Source organism: Pristis pectinata, chromosome 1 (assembly GCF_009764475.1).
Source record: "Pristis pectinata isolate sPriPec2 chromosome 1, sPriPec2.1.pri, whole genome shotgun sequence".
Taxonomy (NCBI): Eukaryota; Metazoa; Chordata; class Chondrichthyes; order Rhinopristiformes; family Pristidae; genus Pristis; species Pristis pectinata.
In genome coordinates this window covers 112,282,835-112,303,294 of record NC_067405.1, presented here as the reverse complement: position 1 = coordinate 112,303,294, position 20,460 = coordinate 112,282,835, and the positions used below count along the sequence as shown (strand labels likewise).

The following is a 20,460-nucleotide window of genomic DNA, read 5'->3' as shown; positions in this document are numbered from 1 at the left end:
AGTTATGGAACTATCTGGATGTCTGGTGGCAGTGCATACAATCATTGTATAATGTACTGAGCTGAGGGGTGGATGTTGATTTGGCTGCTCAGCTTTACCCCAGCCAAAATTAGTATTGCCTCTTTCATTTAAATAGAGTCGGTGACCTTTAATAATGATTTAATTAAACTGTATTTGAAAACATTCAACTTATGAATTTAGTTTTCAATTTTAGAATGCTTTTTCAAATTAATGTTTCTTAATTGTTTCTAAGTATCTCTGATTACAGACATTTAGAAATAATGGAAAATGCCTTTTGTCAGCAGGCCAATGGTTATTGATGAGCCTTAATTTCCACTACCTGCAGCCTATTGCCACTTATGGTCTGCTGTCTCTTGAGGACAGGTTGTGGCAGCAAGGTTGACAAGATGTTGTGAGCTTTTTTTTTGTGTAGTGAGAACGTAATCATGAATGCAAAAAGCCATTATTTGCCACCTGGAAGAATTTGAAGTTTCTATATTTTGACCTCTACATTGCAGATTTTGCACATAATTTTTTTTGAAATTCGTTGCTGCAACCACGTGGAGGCCAAAACAGGCTTCTAGACACCTGATTGATACCTGTTGCTCTTCCTAAGAATGTGATAGGAGAATGTTACTAGGCACTGATATAAAGTTACAAATGATGTGAATAGTCATGAGAGACAAAATGGGAAAATCTATTTTCCACTGATGAATATGTTGAAAATGAGGGTATAAAATTATCACCAAGCAATTTTTTTAAGATGTATTGTAAACATAAACTTCAGAACAAAGGGATGTTAAGGCTGCATGGCATGCCAAAAACAGTGTAGAAGCAGTATTCATAACAGTTTTGAAAAAGTAAGTGGAAGATAGTTTTAAGAGCCATTTTATAGGAATAAGACAATGGGGTTAGATAGAATGGATAGTTTGCTAATGAAGAAGACACTGCCATGTCAAAGTTAAAGAGGAGGTGATTGAGATACTGGATAGGCTAATCAGGAGGTATTAGGTTGCCTGGCAATACTCTTCTCCAGACCAGAATGGGATGAATCTTAGTTTGCTTAGGAATGTTGATGTTGAAACTCTGGAGGCACTGCTCGCAGTATTCTAATCACTCCTAGATGTGGGGGAAGTGCCAGATGATGGGGAATTGAAAATATTGATCTCTTGGTCAAAAAGGATGCAAGGATAAGCAACTGGTGATTGCTCAGGTATGGTACTAGAAACAGTTGTTCAGCACAAAATTGGACAAGTATAGGTTAATAAAGGAATGCTAGCAGAGATGATTAACTAACTTGAAATTTGTTTTTTGATGAACCAAGGTGATTGATGCCTCATAATTTTGTCAGCAAATTCATGTTGATGAAGTAAGAGAAGCAGTAGCAAAATGGACAAGTTTGTTTTAGGGCTGGAAGTAGAGTGTAGTTGTCATGTGTGCACATTTTTGGTTTGGAGAAAAATATAAAGTTACATTCCACAGAGGTTAGTCCTGGGTTAACTTTTTTTTGGGTAAACAGGGTTCCCCAGGTTATGCAAAGGATCTGTTCCTGAAAACTGTCTGAACTGAATTTTCTATAAGTCAGAAACAAACAATTTCCCCCAAAATTAAAATGTGAAATCTTTAGCCTCGACAGCCCTTGTGCATTGACTGGAAGGTGAGCATAGGTGATCGGAGTTGTTACCAGCAAGTGAACTGTGACAGATGGTTGTCTGAATGCAGCCCGGGTGGAGTGACGGGGGGTGGGGAGCTGATCCACTGAACAGCAAGAAAACTATCAGCAGTTTAATGAAAGTGTACAATAATGAGAGGTGGTTCTGGGTTTGTAACGTTTGATCTTGCCTGAAGGAGAGTTTGGAGATGGCATTGGCTTTTTCTATGGGTGATTTCTGCATTGCTTCTCAGTGAAGAGATTCAAGTACTATTTGGGTAACGACATAATTCTTTAAAATAAATGATGTTCTTGGGCTGTTTTGTTAAAAATTGAGCTGCACTGTTTTAATGTGAGTAAAAGTGTAACATACACACACAAAGAAGAAAGACTTGTATGATATATTCCTCACGTGTTGTTTACTGCAACAAAAATACCAATATGGCTTCTAGATTTGTGCGTGATGCTATTCTTGAATTATCACATAATTTAGGGGAAATTTCTGTTTTTATTTTTTTTATCAACAATAGCAGGAGTTGCAGCAAATTTGTTCTGGTAAGCAGCATGTATCATAGTTCAGGATGTAAATTTGTAGCTTTTTTTTGATTCGGTGAATCTTTTTCTCTCTTTAGTGTTTGATGATGGCGATGAGAGGACACTTCGCCGTACATCTCTATGCCTGAAAGGAGAGAGACATTTTGCTGAGAGTGAGGTGAGCTATTGCTTTCTAGTTGATGTCACATGTTGATCTTTATAATTCAGAGCAATAATTTTAATGCTTGGTTTTAGACCCTTGACCAGTTACCACTTACAAACCCGGAGCACTTTGGCACACCTGTAATTGGAAAGAAAACAAATAGAGGAAGGAGATCATCATCTGCTCCTGTGTAAGTACCATTTTACTAATCTGCATCTTTTTGTTTTGTACCTTTGCAACATAGTGGAATGCTTGAAATGATTGATTTGTTTTTACATGAAATAATTAAGAACAAAAAATGTTGCAGGAGTTGTGCTGCAGGAAGCAGTGATGATAAAAGTGATGTTGATAAACAGTTAGTTTTATAAGACATTCAAAGCAATTTGGAAGTTTCAGTGGGTTCTGTAAATATGCTTGTGGTTTTGCCGGTGGTTCTGCAATTATTTCTGTCATTTCTGCCATAGACTCTATTTTAAGGATGTGGCAGCAGGGTACTTAGAAAACAATAATAATGATGGCAGAGTCAACATGGATTTATCAAAGAGAAATCATGTTTAACATATCTTACTTTTTCAAAGTTGTTATTAGCAGAAAAAAATAAGGGAGGATCAATGGATGTGGTGTATTTGGACTTTAAGAAGGCCAACAATAGGGTGTCACAAAGATTATTAAACAAAATTAGAACATTGGGAATGTGGATAATGTACTGGTGTGGATAGAGCATTTGTTAACAGTCAGAAAACAGTTGAAATAAACAATTATTTTTGGGCTAGGAGACTCTGACTAGTAGGGTGCACTAGAGATCAATGATGAGTGTAATGATTCAAGTGTAATATTCAAATTTGCTCATGGTACTAAGCGAGGTGACATTGTGGGTTGTGAGGAGTTTGCTGACAGCTTCAAAGGGATATGGATAAGGTAAGTGAGTTGGTGAAAACATGATAGTTGCAATACAATGTAAGAAAATAAGAAAGTGTTAACTTTTGAGAATAGCAGAGTTTTTTTTAAATTGGTGAGAAACTGAAAGGTGTTCAGATGGACCTGGGTGTCCTTGTAGATAAATCACGAAGTTAATGTGTAGTTACAGCAAGCAATTACGAAGGCAATTGGTATATTGGCTTTTATTCGACAAAGATTTGAGTACAAGAGTCAAGATGTCTTATAGTAAGTATGTTGGAACCTAGGGAGACGGTACCCTAGGACTATTTTGTAGAGGTCTGGTCTCCTTGCCAATGGAAGAATATACTTGTGATAGAGTGAATACATCAGAAATTCACCAAATTTATTCCTGGAACCGGGGAAGTGGGGAGAAGGGTTGAATGGTGTTGAAAGTCCTTTCCTGCTTCTAGTTCTTGAGTATGATCTTGTTTGTATAGTGAGATAAATTTTCACGATACCAAGGAACATTACCAAGGTTTCACTGGAGAACAGAAACATGGCTTTTCATAGCACTTGTGTATGAGTATGCATTCGCCATTCACACCGAGTGAATTACTTTCATTCTGGAAGGTGGAATTCACTGTCCCCAGATGGTCCTGGCATGGGTGAGCCAGAATAAGTTCCATCGACAAAATTGCTTTGGAAGCCTTTAACAACTTGCAAAGCTCAGCTCCCAACTTTGACATTTATCAAAGCTGTCAATGGAGGAAAAAAAAGCAGATTGGATGAGCGCTTTGTGAATACCTGCATTGGGTCTATGGGATGACCCTGTTTCCTATTACTTACCACTTTAATTCTCCTTCCAACTCCCGCTGTAACCTATCTGTTTATGGCCTTGTGTGCTGTTGCAGTGAGGCCTAACACAAGCATGAGGAACAGCACCTTATCTAACATGGGGCACATTGCAGCCTTCCTGACCCAATATTGTGTTCTCTAACTTTAGATAACTCATTTTCTGTATCTGTGACTCAGTTTTCCTCTCCATTAGCATAGCCTGATCTGCTGAGCATGAAAGAGAGCCCTGCATTTCACATTTTATATACTTTTTTGTTGTTATCATTCTCAATTCTGCCATTTACCTATCGACCACTATATATTGCCTTGCCAATCTTGGCCTCGCCCAATCACAAATATTTCCTTTGTCCTGTTAATCTCTTTTCCTTCTCTGCAACTGAAAACAAACTTGTTCTTCCTCTCTTTCCCAGTTTTGATGAAGGGTCTTTGAAATGAGGCATTAAATTTGTTTCATTTCTCAGATGTTGCACGGCCTGCAAAGTGTTCCAACATTTTCTGTCTTTATTTCAGTTTTTTTTAAATCCATAGTTTTTTGATGTGTGTTATTCAGAGACATTTAAAAATTATTAAAAATGAGAAAATAGTTTCCAAAGTTTAAAGAAATTTAAAGAAAACTAACACCTGAAATAACAAATTGAAAACATTTGGGGGAAAAATTAATGAAAAATTTTTCCATTTCTTCCCTGAAACTTCAGAATTCCCGTTCAAAAAGTCGAATGTTGGATCTGAGAGCAGTTTCACCAGTGTTAATGTTGTGGAGTCTAGTGCTACAAAATAGTCAAGAAATCCCCGGGAAAATTGGCATTTAAGTTCAGGTTAAGTGCATTTGACACTACTACTGCCTCTGAATCAGAATATGATAGGTTTAAGTTTTACTCCTGGACTTAAGTGTGTAATCTAAATTAACAGTAAAATTCATTGCTGAGTGAGGGAAATAAAACCTTGGGTGCCAGATGCCAGTCTGCCCTTCAAATTGACATAAAAGATCAGAGAGAACTGCGAATGTGTCCTCCCGGTGTCATATTCAACCACTATCCTCTAAGATACACTATTGAATTTACTAATGATAGATTAACTAGTCTTCCATCTTGCTTCTGTGTGAAAATTGACTCAGATGTTTCTGTTTTGACAACTTTCAGATGTTTCAACAATACTTTGGGTTGTCTTGAAATTGTGAAAGGTTCCTTAAATTTCCAAGGTTTTTTGTCTCTTCGGATTCTTAAAATTACTGATTAATTCATGCTGGTTATGGGTGTGACAAGAATGATTTTTCTTTCCCTCAGTAATTTTCTGTATACAATAAAAGATTTGTTATTGGACATTTTGCAATCTGTATGCTTTAAAAACTGGTATTTCAGAAATCTATCAAAATAGTTCATCATTCTTGTTGAACTGGATCCTCTTCAGGAATTCTTCAGCATGACAGTGGCTCCCTGTGGTGATCTAACTGAGTGTAGTCTCAGATGCTGTTGGTAGGTGCTTCTAGTTGTGCTACTGGTGATACTCCAGTTTTATGTGTACTTTATTGTTATTACCATGTCATTTTTGTACAATTTAATGCATTTATTAGGTAATTTAACTCTGGATTAATCAACACCTATTATGGCTGGCTGTGCTGGGCAATTGCTTTACTGTATATAATTTTAGTATTTCTTAAAATGCAAGCAATGATTCATTGTTAGGAAGTTCATGACTTTTAAATATTTTTGCAGACCTGAAGATGAAAAGGAGGAAGAATCAAGTGAAGAGGAGGATGATGATAAGCGACGTCTTAATGATGAACTTTTGGGCAAAGTCGTTTATGTAGATTGCAATGGGGATAAAAGAAAAGGCTGGTATCCAGCTTTGGTAAGTGAGAGTACACTATCAATGATAGCTGTTCTTTTCATCCTTGTAAGTTGCATCATTGGATCAGTATTGGATAAATTTTAAATGGTTATGTTGCATGGATTGTGAACTTCAGCACATTCAGGACTGTTTGACATGCATGCTGTTGACTGAAAATAAAATGTGCTTATTTTGCACAGTGACTTCGAAATTAATATGACATGCACTGTAAGAGTACTGAGTGTGTTGCTGAAAATTGTATGCTGAAACTAAATTGTAACAATTAAGTCCCAAGGTGTCAGCAGCTTTTGGAGTGCTTGTGCAATGTGACGTGCTTCACATCATGAGTTAAATTTGGGCAGAGTGGTCTGGTAATGCTCATCTCAGTTCCAGGAAAGCCTGTACCTGGCAGTCTCGCATCCATCTAGGCAGGCCTGAGCTTGATTATCTTCTCAGATCAGGTGTTTCCAGGCTCTGTTCCACTGCAAAATCTATTCTACTAAATAATCTGGTCAGATTGAATTGGATATCATACAGACTTCCAAATTAGGAGCAGATGTAGGCCACTCAACCCTTGAAGATTCCTTGGTCTTTAAGTAAAATCACAGTTGATCTGATTTTTTTTTTAACCCTAACTCAACCTTCCTGTCTTCTTGTGGTAACCTTTCACGACTTGCTTATCAGGCATCTATTTCCCTCTACCTTAATATTCAAAGATTATGTTTCCCTTGCCCTATGAGGCTGAGAGTTCCAAAGAAACTCAGTCCTCAGAGAGAAAAAAATTTGCCCAATCTGCCTTCAATATCTGATCCCTTGTTCTTAAACAGTGACTCTTCATTCTAGATTTTATCACAAGAGGCAACATCTTCTCCACACCTACACTATTATGATCATTCTGGTTCCAGTCAAATTACCAATCACTCTTCTAAATGCCAGTGGATACAAGGTTGCCCTGTCCAGTCCTTCTTCATGAGGCAACCTGCCCATTCCAGATATTGGTCCAACAAACCTTTTCCGAACTGCTCCCAATGCATTTACATCCTGCTTTGATTAAGGAGGACAATACAATACTATACAAATATTCCAGACAAGGTCTTACCAATGGGTTATGTAAATAAATCTTTACCTCCCTATTTTTGTATTCAAATTTCCTGGCAATAAACCATAACATGCTGTTAGCTTTATTTTATAGCTGTTTTCTAGCCATCTGTAAAACCTGTATTAGGATCAGGTCTTTCTGAATCTCAGAGCATTGCAACCTCTCAGATAATTTTTTAATATATATATTTCTCCTACTAAGATGGACAATCTCACATTTACCCACATTATATTCATTTTGCCAGATCTTTACTCACTTACTTAACCTATGTCTTTGTAGCCTCTTTATGTCTTCTTCACACATTTAGCAACCATACCTTCTGTACATTCATCTGTTTTTGATATAAATTGTAATGAGGCCCCAGCACCAATCCCAGTGTCACACCATTCACTGCATTTTGCTAACCAGAAAAAGACATACTTATGCCTACTCTCTGTTAACCACCGATCTTCTAACCATGCCAATATGTTACCTCCTGCACCATGAGCTTTTATTTTTCACATTGACCTTTGATACATGACCTTATCAAATGTCTTGATCTACAGCACAGTTATTCTTCAATTTTTCTGACTGCCCTGCTATTTTTTTTAAAAATGACTGTTCTCAGTGGTTCATTTAGTACTCTTTATGAAGAAAAGGATTAAAGACTGGTATCACCAATATCGAAGAAAATTTATTTTGAGGATGAGGCTTATAAAAGATAGCAGAATTAAGATGTTACTTTGTGCTCACTTGAGAAAATGACAGATAGCAATTTTTTATACTTGATTCTGTTTCCTTTTCCATTTCCCTCTTTCCATCCACCCTGAAGATATTGCAGTTGCCAAGCAGAGGTCTTGTTGAGCTTCACATCAATTAGGAATATCCTTCAGGAAGAAAGCCTGGTTTGTCAGATCAGGCATTATTCACCTCGTTTGGTCCTGAATGTAATACAATAACATTTTAACCTCAACCCACATATTCTCACTAAAAACATGGGTGATTATTAGAATGTACAGTACTGCTTTATAGAACTGTAAATTACAGTAAATGGCATCTAGCAAGCCACTTGCATTTTGAGTACAAAATTGATTTCAGCCAATCAGTTGTCAAAAAATGTTCATAAACTGCTTTTATGTTTTTGGAACAGTGTCTGTTCAAATTATTTCATATTGAACTAAGACTTAAGGATCAGGCAGTCCTAGATTTTATTTCTGGTTGCTTGCATTTGACAAACTTGGGTACCTTCATGGTATAGTTGACCTTTGCCTTGAACTCAGACAGAAAAATATCAAAAGATTTTAATTCCATTTGGGTGATGTTCCTCTGGAGAATCTTTGTTTATGAGCAGTGATCCAGAATGATCTTAAATATTACCAAACATTTTTTTTCCTGAGATTCTTGGTATTTTGGTTTTGGCTTATAGCAACTCTATTTAAAATAATAATAAAAAAAAAATTTGATTTCATTTCAGGTGCTATCTCCAAGCTGCAGTGATGAAATCACTGTGAAGAAGGATCAGTGTTTAGTACGATCTTTTGCAGACTCCAAATTGTAAGTTTAAATGTGAAACGTATAGAAACAAAAAATAAATTCTTTAGCATGCAACTTTTTAAAGTCTGTAAACATACAAAATAATTACTGTTATCTCCCAAAATACTCTATACTGGTTTTAGATTATATTCAAATTGATTTTAACAATTTTTGGATCCTAATTTTCATTGTAAAGTGAAGCTAAACTATCGACTTCATTCTTCTTTGGATATAAGACTTTATTTTTCAGGAATGATTCCTTGTCTCAAAGGAGGTTTCAGGAAGCCTTGTGCTTATGTAATTCACTAGAACCAACTTGTGTTTATTTTTCATGCAAGGAGAAATATAAAAACAATTGCTCATATCCTTTTGTAGAATACTTAATGGCAGTGGCTAGGCTGTTCATCAAGTTTTGTTTCGTATTGAGAATCTGAGGCTCACATGGCCTTCAGTTATTCTCATCCTCCTACATTCAGGTATAATAATTGTTGCTCTCATTTGTAAATGGTTCCTTTAAAATTTGTTTGGCTGTATTCGACCATTTTGTTTATGCAATCATAACTGCTTAAAGTCAGAACAAAAACTGAGGTTCTTTCATTGTAAGATGCTGTTTTGTGGTTAAAGTAGTTAATTCCAAACAGGAGTCCACTAGAATGAGTAAAATAACTAAATGTAGTCCTGTATTACAAACTATTCCAAAGACGTACAGGTTAGGAAATTAGGCATGCTATGTTGGCACTGGAAGCGTGGCGACGCTTGCGGGCTGCCCCCCAAAATCCCTACGCAAAAGATGTATTTCACTGTGTGTTTCGATGTACATGTGACTAATAAAGCTCTTATCTTATTCCACTGGGGTGTTCGTAGATTGATGGGTATTCTATGCAAATCATTCTGATCATTGCTCAGCAATTGAGTTAGTGGAACACTAAATTTAACAAGATTTTAATTGGCTTATTTGAAATGCTACCTTGATTTGCATGTTGTGCTTATTTTTCAAGTTTAAATTTGTATACGAACAGTGTGACATAACTGAGATCTCTCTGAGATCATGTGTGAATGATGTTGAAAGCGAGGTGAATGCAGTTTGCTAGCAAAGAATTTAGCAATGAAGCCTTTTCTCTTTATATTAAATTGAATATTGGTATGTTTCTTTTTTAAACAACAGCTATCCTATAGCAAGAAAGGATATAAGAGAGCTTGACTGGGACAAAGTTTCAAAACCAGACCTAGTCATTAAACAAGGTAAGGAAGTTGGCATCTGTGATGAAGTGAATTGCTGCAACTGGAGTTACTGTTGTGATCAGCAAACTTGAATCCTGGCAATTTGAGGATCACTGCCTTCTTGTCTTATGAAATCTTAATGACAGAGTAGTGTTCTAGATTATGGTATTGGTCTGATGCATTGTCTGATTTGGTTGATTTTTGTTCTATTTCTTAAGATATAGGGTTGACCAGTCTTAGTTCACTGAACAGTGAATTTGGATTTCTGAAACAAAACTGCCTGTAGTTGTACTATCTTGTAGCTTCCTTCAGAGGCAGCAGGCAATGATATACTGTTTAGAATAAAGATGCATGATTCTGGAACAGTGAAGATTTTCTGAGTTGGATTAGGTATATGTAACTTTAATAATGTCTTCAATCTGCGCAATATTTGATGTGGGGACTAAGAGAATCCTTTCTCCAGTAATGACATTCTGCGCTTTGTGAACAAAATCATACCAAAACGCCTTGTAATATATAATGCCATATTTTGGACAATACTTGGATAACAGCAATTAGACTCTTAATTGTTGATGTTCAGGAAGGTATTGGTGTTCTTGCACAAGAAACGCACAATAAACAAGAATAGCAAATAGATTGTTTGCCTTCCTTATGGTTGTACTCTATCACTGTTATAACAAAGATCTTTCTATTGTTATAGAGGGTCTTGGTCGGGGATTGTGAGTCTCTGGAATTCAGTACCCTGAGTAGCTGGTTATGCCAAGTCATTTTGTTAGGCTGGGATGGATTGGGCAAGAAAGTGGAGTTGAGGCCAAGTATCAGGTCGACCATGATCACAATGAATAGCACACCAAGCTTGAGGGACTGTATGGCTTACTCCTCCTATTGCCTTGTTTTTGTGATTTCTTTCATGCTGTATTCAAAAAGCATCTGGTATTGTCCATCTTAACATATGTGCTATTAATTTAGGATTTGTAAAGTCAAGAAACAAGCAAAACATTTCCAGAAGGATAGAAATGAAAAGCAGAAAAATTGTATTCTATTAAACATTAGTTAAATCACATATGGAATAGTGTTTGAAATTCTGTTATTTATTATAGAAATGATACAGAGGCATTGGGAAAAGTGCAATGATTTTCCTACAAGTATCATATTAGAACAGGAAGGAGGCCAAATGTGTCTATTGTGGGGGTGGCTTCTTCCCTGTTTTAATTTTTTTAAAAAAACAGGGGAATCACTTGATGGAGGTTTATAAAATTATCAAAAGTTTAATGTAGAGAAGATGTTTTTGCATGTGTGGTCACATGTTTAAGATAGTCACTGATAAATCAGTAGAGAATTCATAAAATTCTTCTTTCTAGTAATGTGGTAAAAGGAGTATTTGAAACTATCAGTGAAAATGGGGAAAGCTTGATTAAATACAAGAGAGAGAACAGCCAAGCTGATGAACTCATTTTAAGAGGTTTAGGGGGAGGGTACATGTGAAGCATAGAGACTAGTATGGAGCACTTTGCTATATCACCTTTTTCTCTGTAAGTTCTATGGAATGCTTTGTAAATGAATATTCACAAACATGTACATTCCCTTGATTGAACATCATGTTCTAACATGGATTCAAAACATTTCAAAAAAGATGAAAAATTGGAGTATCCAGTCTCTTAAACAGTAAAATTATATTGGCATTGCTTATGCACATGATGAAACTTGCTTTGGTGGATGTGGCTCCATGTGTACTGATATTTGCCTCAGTACCTCACCATGGGTGTCTTGCTATGCCTTTCTGTAGGCCCATTTTGTGTAGAGAGTTGGCTTGATTATCCCTCCAGTTTAGGTAAGTGCAGGTGGGTGGGGATTGTGAGTGGCAAGTCTGAGCAGTGGGTTGAATCCAGTTTGATTTGATCCGTTGGATATTGGACATCATTTGGGAGAATAAGTCTGTGCCATAGGTGTCCACTTGATTGGCATTGGCCCATAATCTACTCCAGCCGGTAAAATCAGATCTCGCCAGTTTTGTTTCGGAATATCGTTCTAATGAATGCAAAAGAAGCAGATTTAATCTTGCCTTTCAAAAATGAATTGAGTATGTACTTGCAAAGGGAAAGAAATTGCAAGACTCTGTGGAACGAGTGTGACAGTGGAATTAATTCAAGAGCACTTTCAAAGTACAGGCTTGAGTATGATGAACTGATTGGCTCCTATGTACTGTTAAGTTCTGTGATTTTTATTTTATGATAATCAGTGACTCTAATAATAATTGTTACTTATAGCACTGGAAGAAGCTCTCAAATTCCACCAGCAACGGATTGTTCCCGAGAGCTGGAAAGTAGACATGAGTGTCATCTTAGAATCCTCGAGTAGTGATGAAGAGGAAGAGGAAATTGAGAATGATGAGGAACACGAGGAAAAGAAACAAGAGGTAGGCCATTTTTGCAATTTCGTTTATTGGGTGATTTGCCATCTGATAATTCAAGATCAGAATTTATCACGTGAAGTTAGTTGCTCTCTGAGAATGATATAAAATGAAGTATCTGCAAGTTAATTTTTCTTTAATAAAATATTTTATGTAGTTGATGATCCAGAAGAAATTTGAATTGATATTTTTATCAACATTTATAATTCAAGTTATCATTAGTTTGATAAAATAAAGGAGCTGTTTTATGAGGTAAAATTGGGGCTGCATTCTGGAATTTAGAATGGATAATGTTTGTATTGACATGTATGAGATTCTCCATTGCCCCTTCAAGACCGAGAGGAGAGGGAGGAACCTCTTCTCTCACTGGTCTGTTGAAATCTTTGTCTGAGATTGGAGGTTGAGCAATTCAGTATATTCAAAGCTGAGATGGATTTTTAGGCCCCAGGGTTGGAGGGACCAGGCAGGAGAGTGGAGTTGAAGTCGAGTTCTGATCAACCATGATCTTAAAGACTGGCAAAACATGCTTGAGGTCATATAGCTTACCCTTTTCTCAAATATGTTATAATATTTGTCTTGAGGCTTAGTTATGTTGGATGCTCAACGTGTTGAGACTTGGAATTGTAAAATCTGAAGTCAAGTGGGATGAAAAAACATAGTAAATATAACAATGGCATTTCATAAACATTCCTACAATAATGCATTCCCCACCCCAAAACATGGAAGGCTACTTAATTTTAAGCTCTTGGATGGAAATGTCAACTATGCTAGCAGTAAAGCTGCTGCATTTGTGAAGCTAGCAAATCCAAGTGTTCATAATACCAATGAAGTTTACTGTTCTTAAGTTCTGATTTTGAAATGAATATACCTGATAGTGCATATTGACTAATATGCATTGCCTTTGAAAGTAAAAAGGTTGGAAGCAGAGAAAATTGCACTCATTTTCAGTCTCAAGTCAATGATTTTGACTGAAATACTTAAAATTTTTGGTTGTGTGCAACAAAAGCTTTTATATTGGCGATACAACACCAAGCTTCATACCGAGAGAAGCCTTGTTGCTTGAATAAAGTTGTTGTGATCAAGACTGCTCTGTAGGAGTAGGATTTTTTTTGTACATTGCTGTGTGTTCAAGCTGAAATAATTGGGTGTCCACTTCCTGTAAGGTTTCCTAAGCAAGCTTGCTGGAATGTTACTAAAGATATTGCAACAACTTCACAGACAATATGTGGAAGTTTGCCATATTATCAAATTGGCTTTCTATGACTTCAAATTAATTCTGAGTTTATTTTTCCAGGCCCAAAGAGCAAGAGCAAAGTTTTTTTTTAATGAAAAGCTACATTGCTCAGCTAATTGGGAAAAACTTGTGGAAAGTTAATACTATATTTGATTTTGTACAGAGAGATTGTATTTTATCACTTCAAAAATATGCAACAATGAAGTATGTTTTGTTCTGATTACCTTTTCATGTTACTTGATTTTCTTTTAACAATGAATGAAATAATTCTAGTTACCCTCATTCATACAGTAAAACTTTTACCTTTAACGTATTTGTCACATCTCAGTATTGCACTTGCCACATTCTAAAATTGTTATACATGTATGTCATTTGATTGTTATAAGTTATTTATAACAAACTGGGTAAAGAGAGAAAGCCAATGGCCTTTCCTGAAGTGATAAATTGGAATTGTGTATGCAGTAGTGACTTTGATATGTGTAAGAGTAACTGAGCTCTAATTCGCCTTCAGCTTTGCCTGCACCTCCCTCTGGAGTAATACAGAGCAGTTGGAAGATCAGATTTCTACTGCAGTCTCGTTAAACCTGGTGCAGTTAAAAATAGGCCAAAGTCAACTACATAGTAGCAGCAGGATTTCTACAAGATGATTCCATTATGTCTATTGGGAAATACCTGTCAAGTTGCAGATACTCATCTATTTTTAGGATCCATTTTATAATTGGCATGCTGGGTTTGATCCAATACGAGCTATTTATGAATAGAGTGGTGGACTAGTTAGAACGCACTTGGAGTATTGTGTGCATTTCTGGTTGCCACACTATAGGAAGGATGTGGTTGCGCTGGAGAGAGTGCAGAGGAGATTCACCAGGATGTTGCCTGGTTTGGAGGACTTTAGTTATGAGGCGAGATTGGATAGGCTGGATTTGTTTTCTTTGGAACGAAGGAGACTGACAAATGACCTGATAGGTGTAGAAAGGGTAGATAGAATCTTTTTCCCATGGTAGGAGTATCAAAAACAAGAGGGCATAGGTGACAGAAAGGAGTTTTAATGGAGATCTGAGAGCAAAATATTTTACACAGAGTGGTTGATATCTGGAACTTGCTGCCAGACAAGATAGTGGAATCAGATATAGTCACTATGTTTATGAAACATTAAGACAGGCAACTTAAGCAAAGTATGGAAGGAGTTAATGTGGACAAATGGAATTAGTGTGTGGGTAACAGGCCAGCATGGATGCGGTGGGTCGACGGGCCTCTTTCTGCTTTGTACAACTCTCTGAATTTGAACAATAGCATGAAGATCTCCAAACAAAATGAAATGTATTCCTGTAATCTAATTCCTGTAACTATTTAAACCATAGGCTGTCTGACTGTTAATAATGATTGGATTAAGATAGTAAGAGACCCATTTTGCATTTGACCCTTTACAGATTATTCTATTTCTTCTTCTGCTTCCGGAGATCAATTCATATTTTGGTTGGAAAATGTCATTAAACAAAATACTATACTGTGCCAATTTGGCTACTGAATGCATCACCAGTAAACCTCTGATAATTGATGTAACAGACTTTCTCTGATTCTTTGTTTCTTCCTCATCTCTAGTCCAAAACAGAAGGGAATTTGTATCTTCTGCTGATGAATCAGTTTTTCAATTTATGGTGATGGCACAGCAGTTAAATTACCAGTCCAGTAACCTAAATCCCAACTTGGCAATTGTTGAATTTAAATTTAGTTAATTATTTGGTCTTCATAATGATGACCACATTGTTATGAAAACCCATCTGGTTTGCTAATTTCTTTTGGGGGTAGGAAACTCTTATCTGGTCTGTCCAGTATGTGACTCCAGACTTGTAGCATTACAAAGTCAACCACATTGCGCAATTTTACATTTTCCCAACATCATTTTCCATTTGTTGAATGTGGATGGGTTACTCACTTAACCCATCTGTAATTTCCTTATGTTATCTTCATAGCTTGCATTTCTACCCATCCTTCCTGGAATTCCATACCCAACTGAATTGTGCAAGTACCTTCACCAACAGGACTGCAATGGTTGAAGAAGACTGCACATCACCACCATCTTGGGCAATTAGAAACATGTAACACCTGCTGGCCTTGCCAATGAGCTCATAATCTGTAAAATGAACTTAACATTTTTCAACTGTGGTATATTTATTTGAGTATTAAACTGTATTCCAGTGCCATCAGAAGTCTGACAGTTGTGCATGATGTTGTAATTGGATTTATGAATACCCTTTCAACTGATGACTAATTTGGGGCCATCTAATTATGGGGCCATTTTCCTTTTTCTATTGTATGACTGTTAATATGTCTATCATCAGGTAGAGGAGGAGCTAGATCCAGAAGAGAGAGATAATTTCTTGCAACAACTCTACAAGTTCATGGAGGATAGGGGTAAGGACTTCTCTTAAAATTGAAGCCAGCCTTTTTATCATGTTTAGATTATTAACTACATAATAGGTGAAAATGACGTCAAAAGTACTTCTGCAATTGTAGGTTTTTTTTAATGTTTTCAGGTAAGTTAATTCACATATGTAACACTGTGTCCTTGCCCTAGACAAAGTTTTCATCCCATGCTGCTTTACAGTGATACTGCAATAGCAGTACTCTAAATCTTGATTGGGGATACTAACGAACTTAACATTTTTTGTTCAACAAAAAAATATTAATTTGCAAAAACTTAGCTGAGTGATGTGCTCAGCTCTGGTTTATCATTGATATGCTTATCTTTGGTCATTATGATTGTGATGTTTGGTATCCGTGAATATTGGCATCACCATAGTTTGAACAAATGCCATAATGGTCAACTGAGCATTTTATGAATTCTCAGGGATCATGTGACCATATGTATATTTCTCCTGAATCAAAAATGTTTAAATTGGTAACCAATTGAACAATATTTTTCAGGAACACCTATCAATAAACCACCAGTACTAGGCTACAAGGACCTGAATCTTTTCAAGCTCTTCAGACTGGTGTATCAACATGGTGGATGTGACAATGTGAGTTCATTTAATTATACTTTCTCCAACTAAAGAAGTACAATTACATTATTGAACTCAAAATGTTGAAGTTGATTTTTTTCTCTAAATATTTTTGACAATAATTTGTATTTCAGATTGTGGTTGCAGTTTAGCAGCTAATGTCTAAATTTCAATTTTTAAAAAGTACGTCATTTTTTATGAGCTGTCTCTAATGTTCTGTTTCCATTTATTTGAATTTTGCGTGAGTGCCTTAAATGTCCAGTCGTGTCAGTTGTAAACCTCAGCTACATACACTTTCAGATGGATATGATTTTACAAATACCCTAAAAAAAAAGAAATCCAGTTCCATTGAGCTGGGCTTTGTGTGATCTTTTCAAGGGATGTCAGGGGTTCTAAGTGATAGATAACTGATAGATGCTGAAACACAAGGATTATAAATTTGATTTATTCCATTGATTTCATTCCACATTTTATGAAGGAAAACTCAAAAGCCACTCAGGGAGAAAAGTATAACAATAAAAGTCATAAATCTGCCAGAGTTTAAAGTGTTGAATCTTAATATCTTAATAAAAGGGCGGCACGGTAGCGTAGCGGTTAGCACGACGCTATTACAGCGCCAGTGATCGGGGTTTGATTCCCGTTGCTGTCTGTAAGGGGTTTGTACGTTCTTCCATGTTTGCGTGGGTTTCCCCCCACATTGCAAAGACGTACGGGTAATTTGGGTTTAAAATGGGCAGCGCGGACTCGTTGGGCTGGAAGGGCCTGTTACCACGCTGTAAATAAAACTAAAATAAAATATTTTGCCGCATGCACATGCTTTTCATAAATGCAAAATAGAATTTTGCTTGTTTTTAAAATTTCATCTTCAAATCAAAGAAACTACAGATGCTAGAAATCTGAAAAGAAACAGAACATTTTGGAAACATTCAGCGGGCCGAGCAACATCTTTTGAAAAAGAATTCACGTTTCAGGTCTGAAACCCTTTGTCGGAACTGGGAAAGTTCAGAACTTGAAATATTAACTGTTTCTCTTCTCTTTCCTCTGGTGTCGCCTAGCCTGCTAAGTGCTTCCCGCAATTTTGGTTTTCTTTTGGATAATACATAATGTGTTTCCTCCTTTCTCAGTATGTCAGAAAGTGATGGACTAATAAAGACTGTGCAGAGAAACAGTTCCATAAAGTGTTGTTCCTTTAATAATTTCCTTTCATTTAAAGGTGTGGCTACACTGACACTGTTCTTACCAAATTCATATTTTGTTGGTGTAATCTTCACATAATATATGTAAATATTGACGTGAAATATATTTACTGAACAGACGTCTGCCATCATTCATTGTGAAACCTTTCAGTGCATTTCACCTATTTATGACATGAATTGATCAGGCATAGTGCATCTTGGTTCAGCCTTTTAGTTTTGCCTGCACTTACAGGTAGCAATTAACAAATTCAGTACTGAAAATGTTAGCTTTCAAAATTTTTGCAGACCCAGCTCTCTATTGAGATTGTGACTTTATAGCTGCTTGCAACTATTTTGGCCTGCTTTCTTTTATTGACTAAATGGCTTTCTGTTTGGTCAAGTTGACTATGATGACTTTTCCTATAATGGTTCAGAAGTTTGATGTTTTTACCTCTCTTGCAAACTATTTTAGCAGATAATCAATAACAGTAATCATGGAAGTAAAATGCACACAAATATCAAAACATTTGCACGCTGCTTTTTCTCTTAGCAACAAACACAAAAATGTCAACACTTGCACGAACTACAAATGCAAGTGCTGCCAAATTCCTGTTCTGCTTTGCTTGCATTTCAGGACATCAGAAAGTGATGGATTACCAAAAGCTAATGAGAAAAGATTCCATAAATCAATACTCTCATCAAAAATTCAGTCACCAGTAATAGTTAGCCACATTTGGGTTTTTTAACCATGCATGGACAGCATAATCCTAGAGTATTCATTCAGATATGGATATCAGACCAATGTTGAAACCACATGAAATCAGAAGAGTGCTAATAATGCCTTTGCAGTAAGAGCATATTAAAAGCGGACTACAGATTTAACTAAGTATTCAAAGGCAAAGCAAGTAAATACTGTTGCCATTGGCTCATCAGTATATGAAGCATTAAGAGTTTAAGTGTTCAGTGATGTTCGGCTAATTATGCTAATTTTAGAGAGACAAAATTAAACAGATCAGCCTAAGGCTTGTGATTTTCCTTGGTGCACACATCATGAATAGTACATTGTGTGAGCACACTGGGACATTTTTTTTTTACATTGATATCATGTTTTCTAAATGCAGGTTATTTCTTAGAATGACGGAATGGTTATAACATGGAGTTTTCCCCTTTTGAGTCCTTTCATGTGTTTTAAGAACAATTCAGCTAGTTCCACTCTCCTGCCTTTGAACCTGGACATTTCGAATTCTTTCTTTTTGGATACTTATTCAGTTCTCTTTTGAATGATACAATTGAATGTGTCTCCATTGCTCTTTCTACAAAATGCTGCTGGACATGCTGAGTGTTTCTAGCACTTTCTGTTTTCATTACCTCCCCAACTATTCTCAGGCAGTGCATTCCAATCTTGAAGCACTTACTCTGTTTGGGTGAGAAAGAAAATCTTCCCCATGTGACTTTTGGTTTGTTAGCCATTCACAATTAATCTGCATCCTGCAGTTTTTGACCCCTCTGATGGGAACAATTTCTCTTTACATACTCTCTATCCATATCCTTCATGACTTCAAGAGTTCCTGGCAGCCACCCCTGTTCCAAGGAGAATATCCTGAGCTTTTCAAGTTTATCTATATTACTGAAGTCCCTTGTTTCTGGAACCATTTCAGTGAATCCCTCTCCAAAGCCTTCACATCTTTCCTAAAGTGTAGCAACTAGAACTGGACGCAGTACTTCAATAATGGCTTATAAAGATTCACTTTGACTTCTTTGTACTCTCTAGTTCCTTTTATAAAGTTCAGGATCCTATTTGCTTTTTTTAACCACTTTCTCAATTTACCCTGACACATTAAACAAACTATGCACGTATACATTCAGATCACTCTGTCCTTGTACCCCTTTAAAGAATTGTGCCCTCTGGTTTAAAATGCCTTGTCTCATTCCTCCTGCCAAAATGTAGCACTTCACATTTCTCAGAATTAAATTTCCTCTACTATTTATCTGCCCATTACACCAATGTGTCTACATCATTGGGAGTAAAGATAAGCCCAGCAACTGCAGGCCAGTCAGTTTAACCTGTGTGATGGGAAAGCATTTAGAAACATTGATCTGGGACAGGATTAATAGTCACCTGGAGGAAACTGGATTAATTAAGATAAAACAGCATGGATTTTTTTTTAAGGGAAAAGAGTTTTTCAATGCTATAATGGACAGAGTTGATGACTGTAATGTAATTGTTGTGTACATGGATTCTAGAGGGTTTTTGATAAGTGTTGTATAGCAGGCTCTTTGGCAAAGTTGAAGCACATGACGTTAATGGGACATTGAAAGCATGGATGTGAAGTTGGCTAAGTTAACAGAAACAGAGGCAAGGTTCATGGTTGTTTTTTGGACTGGATGATGGTGAATAGTGGCCAGTACTTTGTATTGATCTCTATTAATGACCTAAACTTGGGGATATAATGCACAATTTCTAAATTTGTGGAGTCTACTAAACTTGGCAGCATTATGAACTTCAAAGGGGGTAGTGATAGATGGCAGCATGATGAAAACAAGCTGTTGAAATGGGCAGAGGCATGGGAGATGAATTTTAATGCAGGGAAATGTGAAGTGATGAATTTTGGTAGGAAGAATGAGGAGAGGCACTATAGAATAAATGATACTGTTCTAAAAGGGGTGCAGGAGCAACAGGACCCAGAGATAAGTGTGCACAAATCATTGAAAGTGTTAGGGCAGGCTGAAATGGCATGTTTTCTTTGGGTCTGTTTTCTTTGAAGAGAAGGCTGAGGGAAGATTTGATAGAAGTATCTCAACGATGAGGGGTCTGGACCTAGTGGACAGTGGGAGGCTATTTCTTTTTGGTTGAGGTCTAGAGGTTACTGGTATAAAATAAAGGAGAAAAGAATA

At 36.6% G+C, this 20,460-nt stretch overlaps 1 protein-coding gene across 4 annotated transcripts in view; it reads left to right on the top strand.

Annotated features, from left to right (window-relative positions):
* The window catches only part of arid4a (AT rich interactive domain 4A (RBP1-like)), an 83,090-nt gene that overhangs the window by 25,668 nt on the left and 36,962 nt on the right, over positions 1–20,460 (top strand). For all 4 annotated transcript variants that reach the window (XM_052024605.1, XM_052024612.1, XM_052024630.1 and 1 more), the window contains exons 6-13: positions 2,284–2,363; positions 2,441–2,538; positions 5,795–5,930; positions 8,462–8,541; positions 9,686–9,762; positions 12,009–12,157; positions 15,728–15,800; positions 16,314–16,408. In XM_052024605.1, the coding sequence (XP_051880565.1) occupies positions 2,284–2,363; positions 2,441–2,538; positions 5,795–5,930; positions 8,462–8,541; positions 9,686–9,762; positions 12,009–12,157; positions 15,728–15,800; positions 16,314–16,408 (788 nt within the window). The remainder of the gene's footprint in view (positions 1–2,283; positions 2,364–2,440; positions 2,539–5,794; positions 5,931–8,461; positions 8,542–9,685; positions 9,763–12,008; positions 12,158–15,727; positions 15,801–16,313; positions 16,409–20,460) is intronic.